The sequence below is a fragment of the Amborella trichopoda genome, chromosome 13, assembly GCF_054954075.1.
Source record: "Amborella trichopoda isolate Santa Cruz 75 chromosome 13, AtrichopodaSantaCruz75HAP2 v2.0, whole genome shotgun sequence".
Lineage (NCBI taxonomy): Eukaryota > Viridiplantae > Streptophyta > Magnoliopsida > Amborellales > Amborellaceae > Amborella > Amborella trichopoda.
The window spans coordinates 35,270,796-35,292,695 of record NC_142348.1 but is presented as its reverse complement, the minus strand read 5'-3'; the positions used below and the strand labels follow the sequence as shown (position 1 = coordinate 35,292,695).

The 21,900-nt window shown below is 38.7% G+C and overlaps 1 protein-coding gene across 1 annotated transcript in view; it reads right to left on the bottom strand.

The window, feature by feature from the left end:
* The window catches only part of LOC18446281 (putative serine/threonine-protein kinase At1g54610), a 44,852-nt gene that overhangs the window by 9,693 nt on the left and 13,259 nt on the right, over positions 1 to 21,900 (bottom strand). The window contains exon 5 of the mRNA XM_011629546.3: positions 4,108 to 4,205. Coding sequence (XP_011627848.2) covers positions 4,108 to 4,205 — 98 coding nt within the window. The remainder of the gene's footprint in view (positions 1 to 4,107; positions 4,206 to 21,900) is intronic.

Sequence of the window (21,900 nt, the reverse complement as noted above, 5' to 3'; positions counted from 1 at the left end):
GACTTCGAGCAAGGAACAAAATACCCTAGCTGTCCCTTCTTGACATATGACAGCCGAGGTGAAGCTAGCCAACCTTAGGAGACTCAAATGCTAGCATTAATGTGTTCCCTTCCTAGCATTTCATGGTTCCTATTTCGATGGTATGAATTCAGTTAGGACCAGTGTTCGCAAAATCAAACCAAAACGGTTAACCGGAGATGGGCCCGGAAACGGTTTAACCGTCCCAACCGGTAAACCGGCCAATTCAACCGTTCTGATCAGGCAAGTCTCGAGCGGTCAAAAAAATTACTGAAAACTAAAAAAAATACAAAAAAAAAATTTACTAAAATATGAAAAACATATAAAGAACGATTAAAAAAAAACAAATTCAAATGAAATTGAAAATTAATAAAAAAAATAGATTTTAACGAATTAATTTTTGAATTAAAGTGAGTATTAATGACAAAAATAATTTTTAATCTTTACCATAATGTAAAGAATATTAAAAAAAATGCATTACAAACCAAATTCCTTATTTTTTAGAATTTATATACATTTTTTTTGAATTTTTTTTTAAACACCGGTCAATCACCAAAACCGCCAAAAACCGGAACCGGCCAGATCTAACCGGGCAGTTAGCGGTTAGATCGCCCGGTTTATCTAACAATGGTTAGGACTATGGTTTTCTTGGGAGGGTCAATTCTTTAGTTTTGCATTTTGAATACAGTTTATTAGAATTCAGTTTCTGAATTGAAGCAAAGAGAAATTTCCGACACCCTTGCAAGGCATCCTTCTTGTTTTTGCTTTGTTTCTAGATTTCCTTCTTTTCCTTGAATTGATGCTTTGTTTGTTTGCAATCAGGGGTAACATCACATAACTTACACTGACTGGAAGTCACATCTGCCAAGGTTTTGACTCTGTAAATTCACGAACACTCATTTATACCCACTCACCCAGATTTGAGTCCTGTCATCTAGAAGAAGTACAAGATCCCACATAACATTCTTCTCTAGAGTATCAATCATCTACATAGCTCGTGGTCAGAAGATTTAAACCAATGCCTCCCTCTAGGAAGAGGTCTCTCAAACTAATGAAAAAGAAACAACAAAAGCACAGGGACAATAGAGTGAAGACTGAAAACTCTAACAAACATGAGAAGCAAAAATATGAGTGGAGCATCAAGGACAAACAACATAAATATGGTAAAACAAGGTATGTGATGATAATCATCACTATTCCTAACAAAATTAGTTACAGGCAGAGGGCCACTAGAGTTTGCATTCTCCTCTAGATCTGCACAGACATCTCCTCGTTTGTGCACGCCATATGTAGACTTATTATAGTAGATCATTCCCTCACAGAATAACACATGACTGGATAATAAATGTTTCTTATTATGTGACATAACATCCATGACCCTTTTGATGTGTTGCCCTAACAAGAAACATAACCCTCCGATTATGTGATCGTAAACGTCTATATCCAAGTAAGTTCACAAAACAACACAAACACCAAGAAACATAAACAAAACTGCAACCTGGTTTCCTTCCAACCAGATGCTTAATGGAGACAATGTAAGAGACAAGGGATATCATTAATCATAAAAATAGATGGAATTGTAACCCTAAAAAGTACTTAGGACATGTGATTGTAGAAGTAATGCATAACAGTTCCGATACTTATGTTCTGGGACAAGTGCATTGATGAACAATACCATTATTGTGACCAAAATTGCAAATTTCTTTGCCATATAATCACCACATAAATCAGTATGGAGGATCATTCCGAACTTCTCAAAGTGAGTTTTAAACCATTTGATGAAACATGATATAAATATCATAAACTTCTAAACTTATTTTTCAAAAAAGGGGAGTGATTTCATGCAGCGGTTGTATGATAATACAATGAAACAATTTTCAAAAACCATGCTAGGGTCATTTGTTTGACCCAAATATTAATACAAACACGCTTTTCATTCTTATGAACAATCACAAAAAAGAAAATTTTGAAAACACAACCTAGAAAGTGTTTTTTTAACCCAATTAACATAGGCCATCCATTTTGGTGAGATGCGTTGATCTAGGCCTTGAAAGGATTTTTTTTTCTTTGCCAACTTTTGGGATAACTTTATTATAGGGTGCAAATTGAATTTTTTTTTTTATGAGATTGATTATTGAGATGAAGAGAATGTGTGTGCAAAATTTTAGGTCATAAATATCACAAACATGGTTTTCTAGAAGTGTGGTTTCGTTATATTATAATTGCATGGTTACATGATATCATTTCCCTTCAAAAAATACACGTTATTAGAAACTTCTAGACTTATGTTTCAAAAAATACACGTTTCTAGAGAAAAACATCAATAACAACACATAATAATGCTATCTTGATTTAGAGAGAGCAACAAAATGAATTCGAATCTAAGTGAACCAACTTACGCTAAGTTTCAACTAACAAAATGAACAGTATCATACAGTGCAACTTTTATCTTCACTAACAGAAAATGGAACTAGGGATTGCTTAGCCATTAACATCCTGCAATCAACTCATCATTGGAATTGAAATTTCCAAAGAAGTGATAAGAAACAGAACTCAAGTACTCAGAGCAGCAGCGGATGAGCCCCAATTGCCAGAAGTTGCCTTATATGGAGCACCTAGTGAATGCCCATGCATACACATGCAAATGCATGCTTAATAATTTTAAGTACTCAGTACCATAAAAAGAAGCTTAGTACAATCCAATACTGTAAAGCATTTTTTAATATAGAGTATTATTAAATATTTTCATTATATAATTACTCAATATTTATATTATATTACAATTTATACTACATTGGTTATCTATACTTATTCTGCATACAATTACATTCATATTGTTTATTATTCCATTTCTAGGACAAAAGCTCTACATAAGGTCCTAAACTTTGGTGTGGGAAAGTGAATGTGTTGTCCCTCATTTTCATCTAGTCCAAAACCAAATGAAGCATCAACTAGATGCTTTGATGAACCATCAATGTGCCCAATAACAACTAGCCTCTTACAAAAGTTAGAACTAAACCTTTCCAAGTAAAATAGCTTGAAGCACTAAGTTTAACACGTATCGATCGAGGATTGAGAAGATCAATAGAAGTAGAAGCAGATGACAAGGTCATTGTTAATAAAATAAGAAAGAACAAGAGAGCAAGATATTTCAAGGAAGAAGAAAGAAGGGAAAGAAACCAACAGTTAAGTTTTAATAAGAAAGAGAGAGAAAAGCAGTTACGGATAGGAGTAGATTTCGAGAACCGTGAAGGAGAGCAACAGTTTGGACATTTTTCTTTTGGTTTTTTTTGTTTTTTCTTGGAAGAGAAAGAAATAGCTTATGAAAGCAAAGACACGATCTAGGGTTTTATATTGGATGAAGAGAGAATCAAGAATTTTGCTGCTAAAATACGGCTTTGAAAGAAAGAGCGGTAGCATGAACAGTGGCATGAAAAATGGAATGAATAATAGAATGAATGTCAGAATGACCAGTAGGTACCCCCAATATGGAGGAAGTATAAGAGAAATATTAGGGTTTAGGGAAGGATGACGAAAGAGGGTAAAGTTGTAGAAGACATATTGAGGTTTAGAAGACAGATAATGAATATCCACAAAGGAAATAAGAGCTGCCGTGATTAAAGTTAATCATGCTGAGAGCATATTTATACCTCCCGCTGATATCATTAATCATGCTGAGAGCATATTTATACCTCGTGCTGATATTATTAGAAGCACAGAGAAGAAGAGAGAAAAAAGGCATACACTACTCTACCATGAAAACACACTAGGGCAACTCCCTAATTCTTGTCTTATAACATATATGATGTTACACCTTGAGTAAGGACAGATTTGCCCTCATACATTACAACAAATAAATTTACAATATATATACATTCTAAGAGTATGTAAGTTTTTGCTTCAATATCTAAACAGAATTTTAGGTGAACCAATGTCAAAGATCATTTGATCAGAATAGCAAGACAGTCTTGAAGAATCACATGTCAAAAGATAGAGTGAGCAAGAGAAAATGAGAACGATAGGAATTATTTTGGTAGTATCTATCGTATATTGCAGAAACTTTAATGAAGAGAGGCATAGCAGTCTTACTTCTTTCTTGCACTAAATTGAAGCCGCTCATTTTCTTCTTCTTTGTAGAAATTAGGTAGTCCTGAAAGATCGCATGCTAATGGGCTTGTACTGAAGAACTGCAAACGGATTTCTTTTAGCACTCAAAATCAAACAGAACAACTATGGAGAAGCTCACATTTTCCACGTTCCAAAACAACATCATGATGTTAAATTTGAAAGAAGCACTTGTAATTGATTGCTTCTTTTCACTAAACTTGCATATTTTTACCTGATTTCTTTGCACAACTATTTAAATCACAATTTAATTGAAGTCAAGGCAGAAAAAACATACTTCAAACATGACATTATTAATAATTTTATATCAGAAGTCAACTCATCGTCACAAACTTTGCAATCATAATTTTGAAGGTCTACCCCAATGATACAGGAAAATTCATAATTTATTGGATAAAAATCCATTTGAGTATCCAATGCAAATATTGCAAAAGTACATCATAGTTAAAATGAAAAGACATGGCAACAATCAGATCAAATATGAGGGAACATATTCAAATATTCTAAAGTGCTGCATGGGTTATCTACACATTAAAAGAATCTTTCAAACTGAAAATCAAGCAGAATAAAATAAATAAGAATGATATACTAGTGAAAATTTCATTGCAGTTCTATGATTTACCAAAAGGAAACAATTAGATAACTTTTCTCCTTTACATGATTAACCCCTCGATGCCATCAATAATTTTAGTTAAATTGGTCTCCAACAAGAATTCTAAAATCTCGCTATACTAAATAGGCAACTTCAAATGAAAATGAGCACCTTTTGGATTCATTAGATGACATTGACAGAGTCACAATCTAAAAGTAATAGTTCAAAGGTATCTCTCTATTAAGTCCCAAGGTTGTTGAACGTCAATGTGGAACAAAAATATCCTATCCCAACCTGCAAAACACAAGATTAGATTGTTAAGCTATCTTATATTAATCCTGACCCAAACTAGTCACACATTCCTTTCGTTGCACCAGTCAAGACTTTTATGCATCTGCTCTGGGAAGAAAGCCAAGATTCAAGTACCCTCTACAGGTCTAGATGTACTTGCACGTGATTTCTCCCACACCTTCAATGAGCCCCTCATACAAAGTCTCTAGACAACCATCCATATGCACCACTTTTAATGATATATTGCCTCACCCAACTAAAAACTGTCCACCCTGTTTCCAGTCCTCAAACCAATCTTCCAAAATGTTGTTGCACGGTCAAAATGTATTATGTCATCTAGCTTTTATAAACTCACTTATTCCCCAAGGGAAGGTATCCCCAATCAAAAAAAAAACTCCAAAAATTAATTCGAGTATCTAGGAGAAATTGCAGCAAACTAGAAGGGCTCAATCATCCTTTGCCACCAGAATATAGAAGCAACAACACTCACAAGCTGAACGCTAACATTTACAAGCTCCATTTCATAGTGTGTGTTTCCATTTAGGATCTAAAACTAATCAACAAACTAGGAGAAAAGCTCAATGGGAGAACCTTGAGTCATCAAAGTTCATTAGCAACAAAAGATAAGGAATGCACCATACCAAGTGTATGAACTCCCCACAACAACCGATTTACTCCCTCTACTGCTAGGATAGCAAAAATGGTCTAAATATAAGCTATCATGAAGAAGTTGGGCAGAAAAAGATAATCACAGGCGAGAGTAGGGACCTTCGTCTTGTATTACACATGCCGGTACCACCTAGGTTTCCTCCGGATATAAATTTTTTTTTGTTCCACACAAGTTGCTGACAAGCATGAAGATGAGTTATTATCCTTCTTCGACATCAAATTTAAAGGAAAAAGAAAATTTTCTTTCAGGTACTCACTTTTCCAAGATTTTGATGTGTTTCTTTGCTAGACAGATTTGTCTATGTTCAAGGACCACAGACCACTGAGGCTCTCGGCTTGGGAATGTCTGCTTTGGAGTGAGAACCACTTCATTCCCAACTTCTGATGATCACAGCTTTTCTAAGTCCTAGAATCTAGACATTTACAGTCCCCTAGGTCATCATTGTAGATTAGGGAAATATTTGAATGTTACAAAAACTCTCCAAAAGGAAGCTTCCTCCATTCTATGTTTCTAATAAAAAAAACTCTCCACAAAAGCATGAAACATCAAAATAAGGTTGAGAGGAACAGATCAAGAAAAGATAATTTGTCAAATTGAGAGAAATTGATGCAAAATTTTTATTGAGAACTATTAGTCTGGCACAATGCCAATTTTTGTGAGTTTTGCAATTCAAGCCTCCAATTAAAGGTCTATCACAATAAATGTTGGGTTTTTGGGGCCATTTAAAAGCCTTATGAGAGCATGTAACCACTTTTAATATAGAGGAACAAAGAACTCCAGTGGGAGTATGGTCCAGAGGGACTGAGGTTGGCAATATTGTTGCCGAGACTCAGACTAGGCTTGACCAGCTAGGCCAGACGAGCACCAAAACCCTAAATACTTGGCATGGAGCACAACCGAGAAGGTTTAGTAGGGGTTATCCCTTGATGAGGTCGGAGATGCCAAGGGTAGTGAGCCAATGTGTGATTGTGGGCTTGAAAGGACGAGGGCCAAAGCCTTATCTTATACCATCACACGGCATGTACATATGATAGTTGCATCAGGAAGCAAAACACTATTGAGGGTGATGCGTGTACGTGTGCGAGCCCATATGCACCAAATGCGATACGTGTGCACAAGTCAATGTCACCTAAGACTTGTCCCTAGGGAGAGCCTATAATCCATAAATTAGGATTGTGTCCTCTCACCTATTTGTTGAATTTGCTAGCACAATCATGAACCCCTATGATGGACTGTGGGTTATGGGAACTACTAGGTTAGTTTGAGAAAGTGGGTGTGATTCATAGTCTCTAGTAGAAGCTGAAGTGCTTCAGTAATTTCACTATTTCCTTAACATAGTTGGATCCACATCCCATCAAATTAATTTAGAATCAATTAATTTGACTTTAAATAATTTTTATATCAATAAAATGAATTTTTAGCAATCTCTGGGTATTTTCTTTTCTCGAAACAAATTTATAAATAGGCTAAAACTGAATTTTCAGCATTTAATAAATCAAAGAGAAAAATAAAATAGCAAACATTTTTTAAAAAATCATTTTCTCTATTTGAAAAATAGTAATACACATGGGGGCCCATTGTACTCCATGGTCCCCACTAAAATAATGAATATGGGGAGGAACATGGGGCCACTTGGGGCTCCATGAGAGGAATGCCCCATATCCTTTCCTATTTTGTGGCATGCAAATATTAGCCACTTAATCAATTTGAAATAAAAGGGAAGGTTTTGCAATTGAAAGAGATTTTGACTTTTCAAAAAAGCATATGTACGATAATAGAGAAAATAAAAGGAAAGAGTTACGTATTTTCTCTACACCATATATTTGATGGGATTAGATTAAGGAAGCTGAAGGATAAGGTTCTAATACCTTCTTTTAGATCATGATGGCCCTCCACAGGTCTTCTATGATCAATAGTTTGGATATATTCTCCATAAGGATGACTAACTTTAGAACTCCTAACCCTAAGAATGAGTCTATAAATAGTTTCTATAGGTTCCTATTCTCAACACACAAGTTACATCTCTCTCTCTCTCTTTCCCTCACAAGGGTGGGTGGCCACCGTCTCTCGCTGATCCCTCTTATCTCTCTAAGGCCTCTCATGAGTTAGAAATATTTTGTAAGAAAAAGGGGGCCACGCCCCAACCCTAAGAGCTTACAAAGGGGCATGCTACAAACATAGCCCAAGGGCTTGATCCTGTTCCACATTACTCTCTATTCAAGGGTTCCCAGCCTAGGCTTCTCATACTATAAAATCTAAGATAGACCTTGATCTCGTGCACCATCAAAGGAGGAGACCCGGAGTGGGGTGTATCAAGTCAAGTTGAGGTAATCTTCTGGCTCTTCATTTTTATGTTATGCAGTTTGTGTTTCTTGATCCCAACTAAGTCTTATGTCATTTTGTTATAGAAATAAAAGAGTTGTATTAAGTGGCAACAAGTGAGAATCCAATTTGTTATTCATATTTGTTTGTCCTGAGTTTATTTTGTATTATTTGGACCTTTGTAAGTGTTCTACCTGGTAGAAAAGAGAAAAATTAAAAACCGCCTATACTGTGCTAGTTCACCCTGTCCAACTTTCAATAAAGTCCAATTTAGGTAGCTTGAACCAAAAACACCCTAAATTTAGCAGTACACTATACTTAGTCACAGTACTAAAGACATTTGAATTTAGTAAAGCTCTTCTCTTCCTTGAACAACGAAAACTTCAGCATTTATGTAAGTTCATAAAATTTATGAAAATATTTATACAGCTTTCATCATATGGTCTCCATTCGACAAAAACTTAGTTTATTATCCTTATGTTTTCTCTAGGTTTAAAGGTTTTTCCTTTTTTCATATTCTTATATTTTTTATATTTTCAATTGTCAAAAATATAATATCAAAGGAAGAGAGAGATGAGAGGAAGAAGTGAGGGAAAAGTTAAAGAGTGAAAGAAAGTTGGAGAGAGAAGGAGATGGAGAGAGGTGCCTGGAGGCAGTCCCGCTAGGGTTACATAGCCTCCACGACCCACTATAGGGGTGCCCTTATTTCCATTATTTAGTATACGAATGTCCTCAAGCATATAAAAAAGGATAAGAATGCCCTATTGGCCTACGAAAAGGCACAAAACCAAAAGAACCAATCTTTACACTCCCCCTCAAGCTGGAGCACAAATATTACCCATGCCCAGCTTGGAACAAATCATTTGAATCTGGTTTCGACCAAGAGCCTTGGTGAAATCAGTCAATTGATCCTTCAACTTCATATATGGAATAGACATTTGCTTGCTACTTTCTCCTGAATAAAATGACAATCCACTTCAATGTTCATTGTTTCTCATCGAATGTTGGGTTGCTAGTTACATGGATGTTTGATTGAGACGAAACATCTTCATTGGCTCAATAATTGTGAATCCAATCTCCTGCATCAAGGTTTTCAGCCACAATAACTTACATGTAGTGTCACACGTTGCTTTATATTTAGCCTCTACATTAGACCTGGCTACCACGTTTTGTTTCTTACTCTTCTATGGCACCAAGTTTCCTTCAACAAAAGTACAATAGTCTGTAGTAGATCATCAATCTGATGGAAATCCTGCCTAATTGGCATCAGAATAGCTCTCAATCTTTAAATATCCATTCTACTTATAAATAAGTCCTCGTCCTGAAGTAGACGCACTCGCTAAAGAAGCGACCCGGCAACTTATCTAATAGGAAGTTTATTCTGTGTAATAGGGCATCATTACTAGCCCTAACTGTTTTCAGCTCACCTCTTCTATCTACTCTTGTTATAACGCTAGAAAAGGGCTAAAATTCTAATCAACACTTTTCTCTGTTTTTGTACTTGGGCAATATAAGCCCCCACTCTACTGTAAGGCCTCTCCACTGCCTTTTGTCCGCTTTTGTAATTGGGCACATATATAAGCCCTCACTCTGCTGTAAGCCCTCTTCACTGTTGAGTAAGTCTATGTAGTGGTAGTCTTTGCAGGTCCTCCTCTCAGGGACCACGATGGTGTTGAGGACATGCATGTAGGCCACACAGTATCGACAAACTCTAGTATTTCTTGTTCTCTTTTAATGCTAAGTTAATTTCGAAAAAAAAGAAGTCCTCGTCCCGAAGCCCCTTAAGCTCAAGATTATCCTCATAGCCTTCCAATATGGTATAATGCACGAACTAGTTCACTACACTCACTGCAAAGACTCTGTCCAGCCGAGTAATTGTCAAGTTGGTAAGTCCACCCACAAGACTTTTATACCCACAGGGATCTTCAAATACCTCTCCTTAATATGCTAATAACTTAGTACCTAGATCCACAGGCATATCAACTGGCTTGGCACCCAGTATCCTTCTTTTGTCAACAAATTTGTTACATATTTCCTCTGAGACAAACTAAAGAATGGGCTACTTCAATTCAAAGAAAATATCTTAGTTGTCCCAAATCCTTTGTCGGAACATATTGTCACAGATATATCTCTTCATTGGCTCTCGAGTCAATGACCTAAGGAGATGGTCTCTGCGACACAAGGAATAGGGAAGAACCTGTATTTGCAAGATTAGCAATGGATGTAAGGAATTAGTAGTAGTTACTGATTATATCTTGTAAGTTTATTATATTCCTCACATGAGAACAAATTGAATCCCCAGTAGAATTGAGAGCCTAGTGATAATCATTTGAGCCAACCGAATGGATACATCACCCTCAGTACATAAGTTACTTGATTAGGTCAAGCAAGCTTACCAAATTTATCCCAACATTTATCAGTTATGTGATTAGTCCATCCATAGTGAGTGCATTTTCTAGTACAACGGCCTCTACCACGTATCTCCCCCTGAATCACAACCATGTCCTATATTACCGCCACTACAACCTCTAATCCCATCACCTCTACCCAAGGATGAGATTAAGGTAGATCCATCGCTAACACTAGCTGTATATGAAAGTGTAAATGTGGCAATCTGTTGAACATAGAAGTAAACATTATTGAGAGATGGAATTCATTACTGGCTAAGATCTGTCCACAAATGAACTGGTATTCAGAATTAAGGCCAGATAAGAATTCTGCAACTCAAAATTCGTCTCATTGCTTCTTCAGTAGCTCCATATTATTTGATAAGGGCCGATACATGTTCAACATTTCCCACATACCCCAAATTGTAATATTCAATACTTTTGTCACCTTGCTGTAAAAGGAAGATATTCTCATGAAGTTGATAAATTTGAGAGATGTACTCATCCAAAGAACACATATCATCAATGAACAAATATTCGATCGCCTAGGCGACGTGGCCGACAAACCACCTAGATTTAGCCTATGTGGTGGGGTGCGGGCGAGCATGCCTAAGGTGGGCGCCTAGGTGATCTGGGAGGCCACCTAGTGCCCAAAAAAAATACAAATCCACCCAAACAAAAATAAAGTTTGGTATTGCCCTTCTCTCTCTCTCTCTCTCTCTCTCTCTCTCTCTCTCTCTCTCTCTGGGGTCCAGTGCTCTCTCTACATATGAGAAGTGTTGGAATTATGTCCTTTCAAGGCCTTAAAATCCGACATTTTTTGCTCTTAACCTCAGTAGGAGTAAAAGAGCGATATAACTCCAAAATCTTAGCACACTGGGACCAAGACTCGTGGAACCCGATTAAGTTATGTCATGAGGAGGATTTATATGCATGGGAGGTACCGAGAGGGTTGCGGATAACCGCTTAGTCACGGTCGGTTGCTATGTTTGTCTCATAACTGAGTGATGGGCCATGGGAATACGATTTATGTATGAGCTTGATGACTAAAAGCCCTATACGGGAAGGTTAGTGCCAATAAAGGACATTGGCCTAAATCCCTAACTCTTAGAAACTTCTCGTAGTATGTGCATATACAGTCGCAATACATGGGTAGCCGCTCTTCCAGGAATCTACTAGTTAGTGCTATGCACATGTGCTAAGAGAGGAACTCTTGCACCATGTGTGTGCATGCCCTCTAGAAGGTGTACCTGAAATCCACTTATACTTGGGGATTCAGAGTCGCACATCGATTTGACTTTGATAGGCTTAAGATCATGAGCCCCAGACTATACATAGTGGGTCAGGAGTCTGTTGGGTCATATCGAGAAAGACGCTTTGGATTCCAGATCTAGCCAAGTGAAGTGCTCTGTTTCATAATTCAACTCTAACGAATCTAATTTCTCTTGTAAATGTTTTTAATCAACGCCAAAATGATATAATTTGATGGAAAATCATTAAAATAATTTTTTGGATTTATAGGATTTTTTTTGAATTTTTATGGGCAAGAAAATCTGTTTTCTAAAATTGTTTGAAAGAAATAACATACAAGGATAGTCCCTCGGGACCCACATGGGACACCCAAATGGCCAATGGGTGTCCACGTGTCGGCTTGGGGGGTTCCACGTCCCCCTCAGGTGGAGATGACGTGGGGGTGATGTCAAACCCCACCTAGGGACCCCCATGTCCTTTGTAGTTTTCTTGATTTAAGTGTGTTGAATTATGGATTTTATGAAATTTTGAGTTTTTGGAAAAATTCTTTTGCCACATATTTAATGCCTAAAGCAAGGGGTTTTGTGCACATGTGTGGAGGATTTTAGAAAGGGGTATAGGGTTTGTAATTACAAGCCTAACCCTAAGGGTATATGATAAATGAGCAATTAACCACCTAGCTTATGTGGCATGATTTCATTAGCTCCACATGCTCTTAAGAAATAGAGGAAACTTTTGAGATTTTCTTTTTGCGATTTTTGACAAATTACCATAGGGGCATACCCTACATCATGGTTTTAGCTTCATTAAATGTAAAGAGCACAGGTATTTTGTCAACAAGCGAAATTAGAGTGAATTAAAGGAGGATAAAGGTACTTAAATCTATACCACCCATCTTGATGACATGGTGGATGGTGACCTAGGATCATGCCTCTCTTTGTAGCCATTGGTAGATGACATGGAGAGCCAAGATTCATCCATTTAGAAGCATCTCTACACTAAAGGGTTAAAAAGTTAAAAATACCCCATGACGCTTCATTTTCTCACACATGACTTCACTTCTCAAATTACCTCCAAACATGGCACGCACATCTCTCTCTCTCTCTCTCTCTCTCTCTCTCTCTCCCCCTCGTTGAGTGGCATGCCCAAGCTAGTCTTCTTCCTTTCTCTCTATAAGATCCTCCTTCATGTTAAGGTGAGAGAAAAACTCCATTAAAGGTCTTATTCTACTTTATTAATGGTAATCAAAGCTCAAATGGACAATCTAGTTTTCAAGCCTTCAACAATTGAGTAAGATCATTTATAGTTTTATTGATTTTCTTAGTTTTTTCTTACTATAAATTCTCAATTACAGCAACATTACTTCATCCTTTGATGATTAGATCTTTGATCCCTTGATTGATCATTGTTCCCTCTTGATCTATATAGTTAAAAGCTTCATCCATGCACATTTTGACATAGTTTTCCATGAGCTTTCTTCTTTGAATTTTGGAGTATTTTTTGCCGATATTTCTCTAAGATTTTTATGATCATATCAATCACTTAAACCTTCTTCTTGATCTCTTGAATTGTTGATTTTATAAGAAGAGACTATGCCAAAATTTTGTGAGCCGGATTGTATACTCAATTGAACCAGTTTTGTGTTTTAAGAGCCCAGTTTTCGCCCATGAGCTCTCCACTTGATTTGATCTCTGTAAATCCTTCTATGTTTTAAGTGTGTCTCAGTAGACAATTGGCTTCCCACTTCATTAGATGATAAATTGGCCTGATTTTGAGATATTTCTTCACATGTCACCCAATGGCACATAGTTAAAACCCAAGGCCGTAAACCGGATAGCCGAGAGCTCTGATTAGCTTCCCATGGTCATGGTGCATTGCAAACTTGAGCATATGTATATTGTTGTAATAGAGATCATGTTGTGACGAGTTTTATGAAGTCCATTGATATATAATTTTGCTTTGTAAGTTTGAGTGGTACTGTTTTTTCAAAAGCAAACTATACATGTGAAGTATGATCTCTTTTTTATGATTTGTTTTGTTCATGTGTAGGGGACCCTAATTGAGTTGTATCCTCTCATTTGATTGTATTTGGAAGTCAATAACTCACTGATGTTACAATAACCTTGCTGTAATTTGATTTTTTGAGTTTTAATTGCAAGTGTATTGTAAAATTTTAAAGTCTATTAGCTTGTACTTTGTCTACTATGTAGTCCAAAATCAAGAGAATTGATTACTATACACTCTCAAGAAGAAACACCAATAGGCGATAAGATGAGAGAGAGTAGACTTAGGTGGGCGGGTCATGTGTGGCGCCAACCAAGTACAGCACCTGTTAGGAGGTGCGAGTTAGTTCAAGTGGAAAGACTGAAAAGGGCAAGGGGCAGGCCCAAAAGGACGTGGTTGGAAGTAGTCCGAAAAGATATGAGGACTCATGGCCTCACTGATGGTATGCCTTCAATAGAGTAGAATGGCAAACCAGGATTCACGTAGCCGACCTCAATTAATTGGGAAACAGCTATGATGATAATGATGATGACACTTTCAAGAAGAAGAAGAAGGACTCCAAGTATTCAAGGCATGGCCTCTCTCTCACATACTCACACATGTACACACACTAAGATACACATGGACCCATATGGTCCCTCTTTACATGTAAGAAGAATAAAAAGGAGAAATGACCTCCAAGTATTTGATGTGAGGTCCCTCTCTCTCACAGACTCACTCTCTCTCTCGATCTCTCGATATATTCACCAAATGTTCGAGAGCTCTCTCTCACAAATACAGATCCAAAAGGGAAAAAAAAAATAGGATGATCTTAAAGTATTTCATACGAGACCATGCACACACATACGTGCGCATACACATGCACATACACATACACATACACATACACATACACACACTAAACACATACATACAAACAATCACAAACCACACACACACAAAACAACACATGGTGCCTATCCAGCCCCCTTCCCTTAAGACCGCCCAGGTATCTGGGCGCCCACCTAGGCGACCCAGACCACTGGCCCCCCTAAGGCCGCATCCACCTTCTTGAACCTTGCATATTATGCAAAGCCTCACAAATTTCTCTAGCAGTATCAAGAAACATTACATTTGCACTCACATGGGGTTCCATACTATTCCATAAATAGGTCGTGATTTGATAGTTCTCCTTAAGTCATTGTCATACCTACTATCTGGTTCTTTGGGCCCATTTTCAGCCAACAACTTCATCATACCCTTGGCACCAGAAACACTTTTATAGACTGAGCTCATAGAAGGTAATTGGACCCATTTAATTTCAAGGACGTAACCGGCATTCCAATCATATCATTAATATTGGAAATTCCATATTTACTTTCACCAGCCATGAGGATAAGATGCACATGAATAAAGAGAATGCTCAATATTATAGCAGACTGGATACACTTGGAGGCCTTAAATCAATCTATTAAATCTTGTAGATCCCAAAAGACATCACAAACAGCAAGTTACGGGGAGAAGAGCTTATCTTTTTTATGTAGACAGACAGACCTTGCCAGCAAAGATCTTATACGACCTTCCACAGGCTGTCTACTGCATCAGCCACAAACTTTAACATATTTCAGTCACTATTCTTCTTTATTCTTCCTATCGAAGAGAGGACACACGAGCATAAGCCTTAACAGTAAGCGCAGGTAACCATATTGGTTCTGCACACAGAAAGGAAGAAACCTGAGGTGTCTTTTGATGAAATCAGCACAGGCAGAACTTGATCTTTGTTTTTGTTTTTTTGTCTTCTCCTTTAAAGAAAAAAAAAGGAAAAGAAAATAGAAAAATTCATATCTATGGTTCTCCTAGCTCCGACCTCATGTTAGAAGTATAATATCAAAGAGAAGAGAGAGACAAGATGAAGAAGTCAGAAAAAAGCTAGTGAGAAAAAGAAAGTTGGAGAGAAGGGAAGAAGATAGGGAGAGGTGTCTAGAGGAAGTCCTGTTAAGGTTACATAGCCTCCACGCCCCTCATTATATTATTATTTTTTTTTATTTTTTTTTTTTTTTTAAAGTTAACGGTTAATATTATAAGAGTAAGAGATTATACAATAGCAACGGTTGAGGTAACCCACAAACCGGGTCACTCAACCTAAAACTTGGTCGCTAGGGAGTGACCTATTCTAGAGTACAAGCTCTAACATTACTAGTGCAGCAAAAGATAGGGGCTTATATGAACTGCCCATTACAATGTAGAAGACAATAGTCTAGAAAGAGGCGGCCTCCACACCGTGTTAGTAATAAAATCTCCTTGTTGTGCGCATCTATACATATGCAGAAGGCTGGTTCCTAGCAGCTTCCTTGGCGAGACGATCTATGAAGTTGTTGGACGTCCTCCAAATATGCGTCCATGAGATGTTTATACCCCTGCAAGTGTATTCAATTTCATCAAAAACGTGTGCTAGGTACCAAGGAGGAGGGACCTTTCTAGCAGCCCAGAGTATTACGTTTTTGGCATCTCCCTCTATGTGCAAGCGTAGACCCCAGGAGGGGTTAAATTTCTTGGTTCTCAACAATAAGGTCGTGGCCTCTGTAGACTGTGAGTCTTTGTGGCCAAGGTGTTCTGAGAAGGATGAGATGACCTCACCATTGTGGTCACGGAATACTCCTCACGCGCCTGCTCGGCCTGGATTTCCCAAGGAGCATCCATCGAAGTTGAACTTAATCTCACCCACCAGTGGTGGGGACCAGTACGAAACTCTTGGGTTGCGGTGAGGGATTAGTTGAATGAGGTTCACCCAATTGCAAAAAAAACTAGCCGCCGAAATCCCAGTGAACAGTTTGTTATTGGAAGCCCAAAAGATTACCATCGAGGTTACCTTTTGGAATAAAGTTGGGAGTTCACTTTTGATACCACAGAATATTTTTGAATTTCTTTCTAGCCAGATGGACCACACCATAGCAGCTAGAGCAGCTTTCCAGAGGATCCTACCCGACCTAGGCAAGTAAGCTTCGAAGGAACAGAAAGTCAGCACTGGAATAGAAGGGGGGGGTGACCCAAGATATTCCAAAAAGTTGGATAATTTTAGTCCAAAGTTGAAGGGTCGTCTGGCAGTGAAGGAACAAGTGGGGTTTGTTTCTTCCTCATCTAGGCACATGACACACCTATTAGGGGTCTAGACACCTCTTCTCTAGAGAAAGTCTATCGTGAGTGCTCGCTCGGCGCACGTAATCCAGTGGAAGGCTTGTACTTTTGGGGGCCCTATGGAGGACCAAACTTTGGAGAGCACCGCGTTCGGGTTTAGGGGGGAAGAAGGCTACAAGAGTTTCTTGTAGAAGGAGGCCACCGTGAATGAACCGGTGGGTAATGGAGTCCAAATCAAGGTGTCTGGCCTTGATAGGGCGAGGAAGGTGGAATGGAGGGCGTCCGAGAGGGACATAAACTCCAAGGTTTCTTCATCTGTGAGGGGTCTCCTAAAGGACGGGTTCCATACTCTGCGATTGCCTGAAGGTACTATTTCCTCCGATACCAAGGAGGCTTCGTTGCGTGCTACAGCAAAAAGGGAGGCGAATCTTTCTCTTAGCTAGGTGTGGCCTAACCAAAGGTCTGAGCAAAATTGCACTCTATCTTCGGCTCTAGCGTGGAACCTGATATGTTGTTTAAACGGTCGGAGGGAGGAGAGTAACGATTTCCATACGCCCGAGCCCCTAGTCGTTAGACAACCCTCAGGCAGCCAAAGGTCAGGTGGGATACTATACTTTCTTCGTATGACTTGGGCCCACAATTGTCTGTTCTGCGTAGCAGTCTCCACCACCAGTTGCCTAATAGCACCTGGTTGTGAGTCCTAAGCGCTTTGATCCCTAGACCACCTTGATGTTTCAAGAGACAGACATTATCCCACGCAATAAGGTGGATCTTATTTGACGTCGCTTCACCTGACCAGAGGAAGTTCCTTGTCAGTTGGTCTAGACGATTGGCTACCGAGGTTGGCATATGGAAAAGCGACATGAGGTATACGGGGGAGTTGGCTAGGGTAGCATTGATAAGCGTTGTTCTCCCTGCAAAGGATGAGTACCTTCCTTTCCATCCTGCCAATCTCCGGTTTACTCTGTCTATTACATGGGACCAGTGCGCTTTCTTTGGCTTCCCCAGTCCCAATGGCATACCCAGGTACAATGTGGGCAGGTCCCCCGCTTTACATTCCCAAGAGGGGACAAGGTTTCTGGTTTGATTGTTGGATAGGCCTTATCATTTTGGATTTGGCCATGCAAACTTTAAACCCCGTGGGTCGTGGCATGCTCGAAACAGATCAAAAAGAGTCTAAGGCTTTTGACCTCAGGGTTTGCGTCCAGGAAGACTAACGTATTTACAACTTACAGTAATACCCTTATTTCCCATATTTATTAAACCAATGCCCTTAAGTATATAGAAAAGGACAAGAATGCCATGTTGGCCCACAAACAAGGCACATAACTAAAAGAACTGATCTTCATAGTATTTATAAGCCTAACTTATTTACTTACAGTAATGCCCTTATTTCCCATATTTATTAAACTAATGTCGGACAAGAGTGCCCTGTTGGCCCACAAACAAGGCACATAACTAAAAGAACTAATCTTCAACATCAATCATTCCATCTTAGGTAATTTTTCAAAAATAAATGTATTTTAGAAAATTTCCCATGAAATTATGTCACTGAGAAACTTCCAATAATAGTGTTATTAGGATGCAAAGATGGTGGACCATCCCATTATACATTGTAGGCTCGCAAAGTTTGTGTGGCATTATGTACTTGATTGCTTCGGATCCTAATATTTTAGCCTGGCCTTCTGGTGGGATCTGCTCACCAGTTTTCCCACCTGGCCCATATGTTTGATGGATACATCCTTTGGCAGATGTGCATTCTTTTTGCTCTATGGGGGTTATGGACAGAATGTGACAGTTACAAGCCTCGACTGCCATCACTTTTCCACCACGAATACATGACCTCATCTCTCTTAGGCAACTCCAGGCCACAGGCTTTTGAAGCTCAATTTTGACTGTAGCTCCCATGGAATATGGGGGCAGAAGGCCAACGAGGAATTATTGGGAATGCTGATGGTATGAGGATCTAATTCTTTTCAGGTCATTTAGGCAGATGCTTAGGTAAAAACAATCCCTATGTGTCACAAGCTGTGCTCCACATCAATGGAAACAACAGTGAGAGGGAATAGGCAATATATGATAGAGAATTTTCTGGTGCTTTTGAAGGATATTTGATGCATTTTTTTTTCTTTCTATAGTACTGATGGCCAGTTCTGCTTCTGCCATGTACTGAGAACGGCAAATGATGTAGCAGATGCACTTGCTGACAATGGCGTTACTAGAGAACGTTTTTGTCAAAGTTATGAATCTTGAAATCTCCTTGACCTCCCCACTGACTTTGTACTTTCTTTATTATAACTTACTCAAATTTGACTTGAAAGAAACCCCTACTGTCTAAGTATTTCCATGAAACTTCTCAAACATGTTTCTTCTAGCACTTGAATAAGAAGGCCCGGTAGAATGGAAGATGGAGAAGAAAAGAGGGCGGAGAGCAAGGAAAGAATAGATTAGGTCTACATCATGAAGAACTATTACGAAGATGATTTTATTTCATTTTTTTTGTTGTTTATTTTTTTTTTAGGATAGAGCGCAACATGAGTTATTTGGGCAACAAGTTGGGGTTATCTAGGTCGGAAAAAGCAAGACGCCAAATTTTTGAGAAATAAGAGGGCTCTCTAAAGAGATGCCCATAAGGTTTATTTTCTTAGTAATTATGGGGGTTGACATTACAAATTGTGTACAAAGAGTTCTCTAAGTTTTATTCAATAAAGTCTTGTGTTCTCCCTTCTCTCTCTAGCATTGGCATTTCTTTATCTTTTTACTTGGTTGTGTGTGCGCTTCACTAAAGCAAGGGGGAGGATGATTGACGAAGCACATTTTCTGAACACATGTATTGCATAACATGAATTGCGTAACATGAAGGTGTGTACCATCCTTATTGACAGTCGTAGTAGTGATAAACATACTCTCTAAGAAACGGTGGACAAGTTGCAACTAAAAGGGGAGCAGCATCACATCTATACAAGATTGCCTCATTCAAGCGAGGTAATGACATCCCTGTTACTTCTAGATGCTTTCTATGGGGTAAGATGTATACGGTTTTGGTGGTGGTATGATGTTATTCAATGGATGCATGTCAGCTGCTTCTTGGGAGACATTGGTTATATAGCCGGGACATGGTCCACCATGCGAAGCCTACTTAAACATTTTGTGAAGATGGGAAGAATGTAACTTTAGGCCCCATGAAAAATGACCCGAGCATTAAGAAGAAAAGGAGAAACCTTGGTCATCTGACCATTACGAAAGGAGGATCGAGACAACATGATAATTCTAGCCTTGGTTGGGCAATCATAATCTACAAGTATGAAGATCTACAAGTATGATGATTCGAGTTCAAGATATTCTTACTGAAGAGCTTCCTAATCAGCTTCCACCTATGAGGGACATCCACCATGCAATGATTTGATGCCTGGAGCTAGCCTTCCTTACCAAGCTGCCTACAAGATGAGTCCAACTGAACATGGAGAGCCAAGAAGACAAGTTGATGACTTATTGACCAAATGCCTGATTCTAGAAAACCTTAGTCCATCTATATTTCTCACTTTGCTGACGATAGAGAAATATGGATCTTGGAGAAGTGTGTCAACAGTTGTGCACTTAATAAACCCACAATCACATATGGCTCCCAATGTCTCATCTGGACAATATGCTAGGCATGCTTTTAGGAGCTTAGGTGTCCTCCTAGATGGACCTACAAAGTGGACACATCACATTCAAATTCGGCCGGGAGATGAATGCAAAACAGCTTTAAAAAAAAAAAGCTTAATATGTGTGGATGGTCAAGCTGCTTGGCCTACCCAATGCGCCAAACACCCTTATGCAGATGATGAACCAAGTATTGTGACTTTTCATTGGGTTCTTGTCCTGGTTTGTTTTAATGATATACTGATGCATAGTCATAATGAGGAAGAACATCTTCAACAAGTCATGAGACTTTTACGCTAACAAAAACTCTGCATAAATTTGAAGAACTGTAGTGCCTGCAAGATCATGTAAGGCTTTGTTGCTTCATCAGAGGGAGTTAAAGCAGATCAGGATCAGATCAAGGGAATTGTGGATTGGCCAAAACCTCAGATTATTAAATGAGGTGAGAGGTTCCCATGGATTGGCAACGTTCTAGCATTGATTCATACGATATTTAACCACTATCAAGACTTCTACCACCGCATTCTCGAAGAATGATCCTTTTGTTCGGACAGAAGCATCAAAGAAAGATTTTGAAGAGGTGAAAGAGTGAACCACCGATGCCTCAATTTTAGGACCTCCATGCTTTGATAAATTCTTTGCGGTCGAGTTTAACACATCCCACATGGATTGGAGCAGTCCAAGAAGAGCACGTGTTGGCATTCTTTAATGAAAGTAATGATCTACCTATGACTTGGAGTACAATGCAATTGAATGATGGGAGAAAGTAGTATTCCACCTATGATTTGGAGTACAATGCAATTTTGCAAGCACGAGTAGCATGCAATTGTGCAAGTACTTGAGCAATGAGGCACGATTTGGTGCACAGCGAGTTTTTTGTTTTCTCAAAATAGAAAAGGTATTGAGGTACCTTAATTCTTAGAGAAACTAAATTCTCGACATGCTAAGTCCAGTGCATATCCACAGGAATTCACCTTTCTTCTCTTGCACCAAGTCAGGGGTTCAAAATAAGGTGGCAGACGCTCTTGTCATCAGGTGGCACTAACAAGTATGTTGGCTATAGAGGCGATCAGATTAGACATCTGGAAGGACGTCTATGAAGAGGATTCTTATTATACATCGGTGGTACAAGACTTAATAAAAAGTCCCACCGTCCAATTTCTACAGTTCATGTTGCATGATGGATGCTTCGTCTATGGAAGTCATCTATGCCTTTCAGACTATTCGTCCAAGAGAAAATTGTCAAACAGCTTCATAGGTACACCCTTGGAGGACACTTTGGCCATGATACGACCACTGCCTTCATTGCAGAAAGTATTATAGACAGAATTCATCATGATGATGTGTGAGTTTTTCGTGGTGCTGACCTTGTCAATTAAAGAAGGGCAAGAACAAAATAATGGATTATGTAGACCCATTCCAGATTCTGTGTCACCTTGGCAATGCTTATGCATAGACATTGTGTTGGATCGACCAGACTC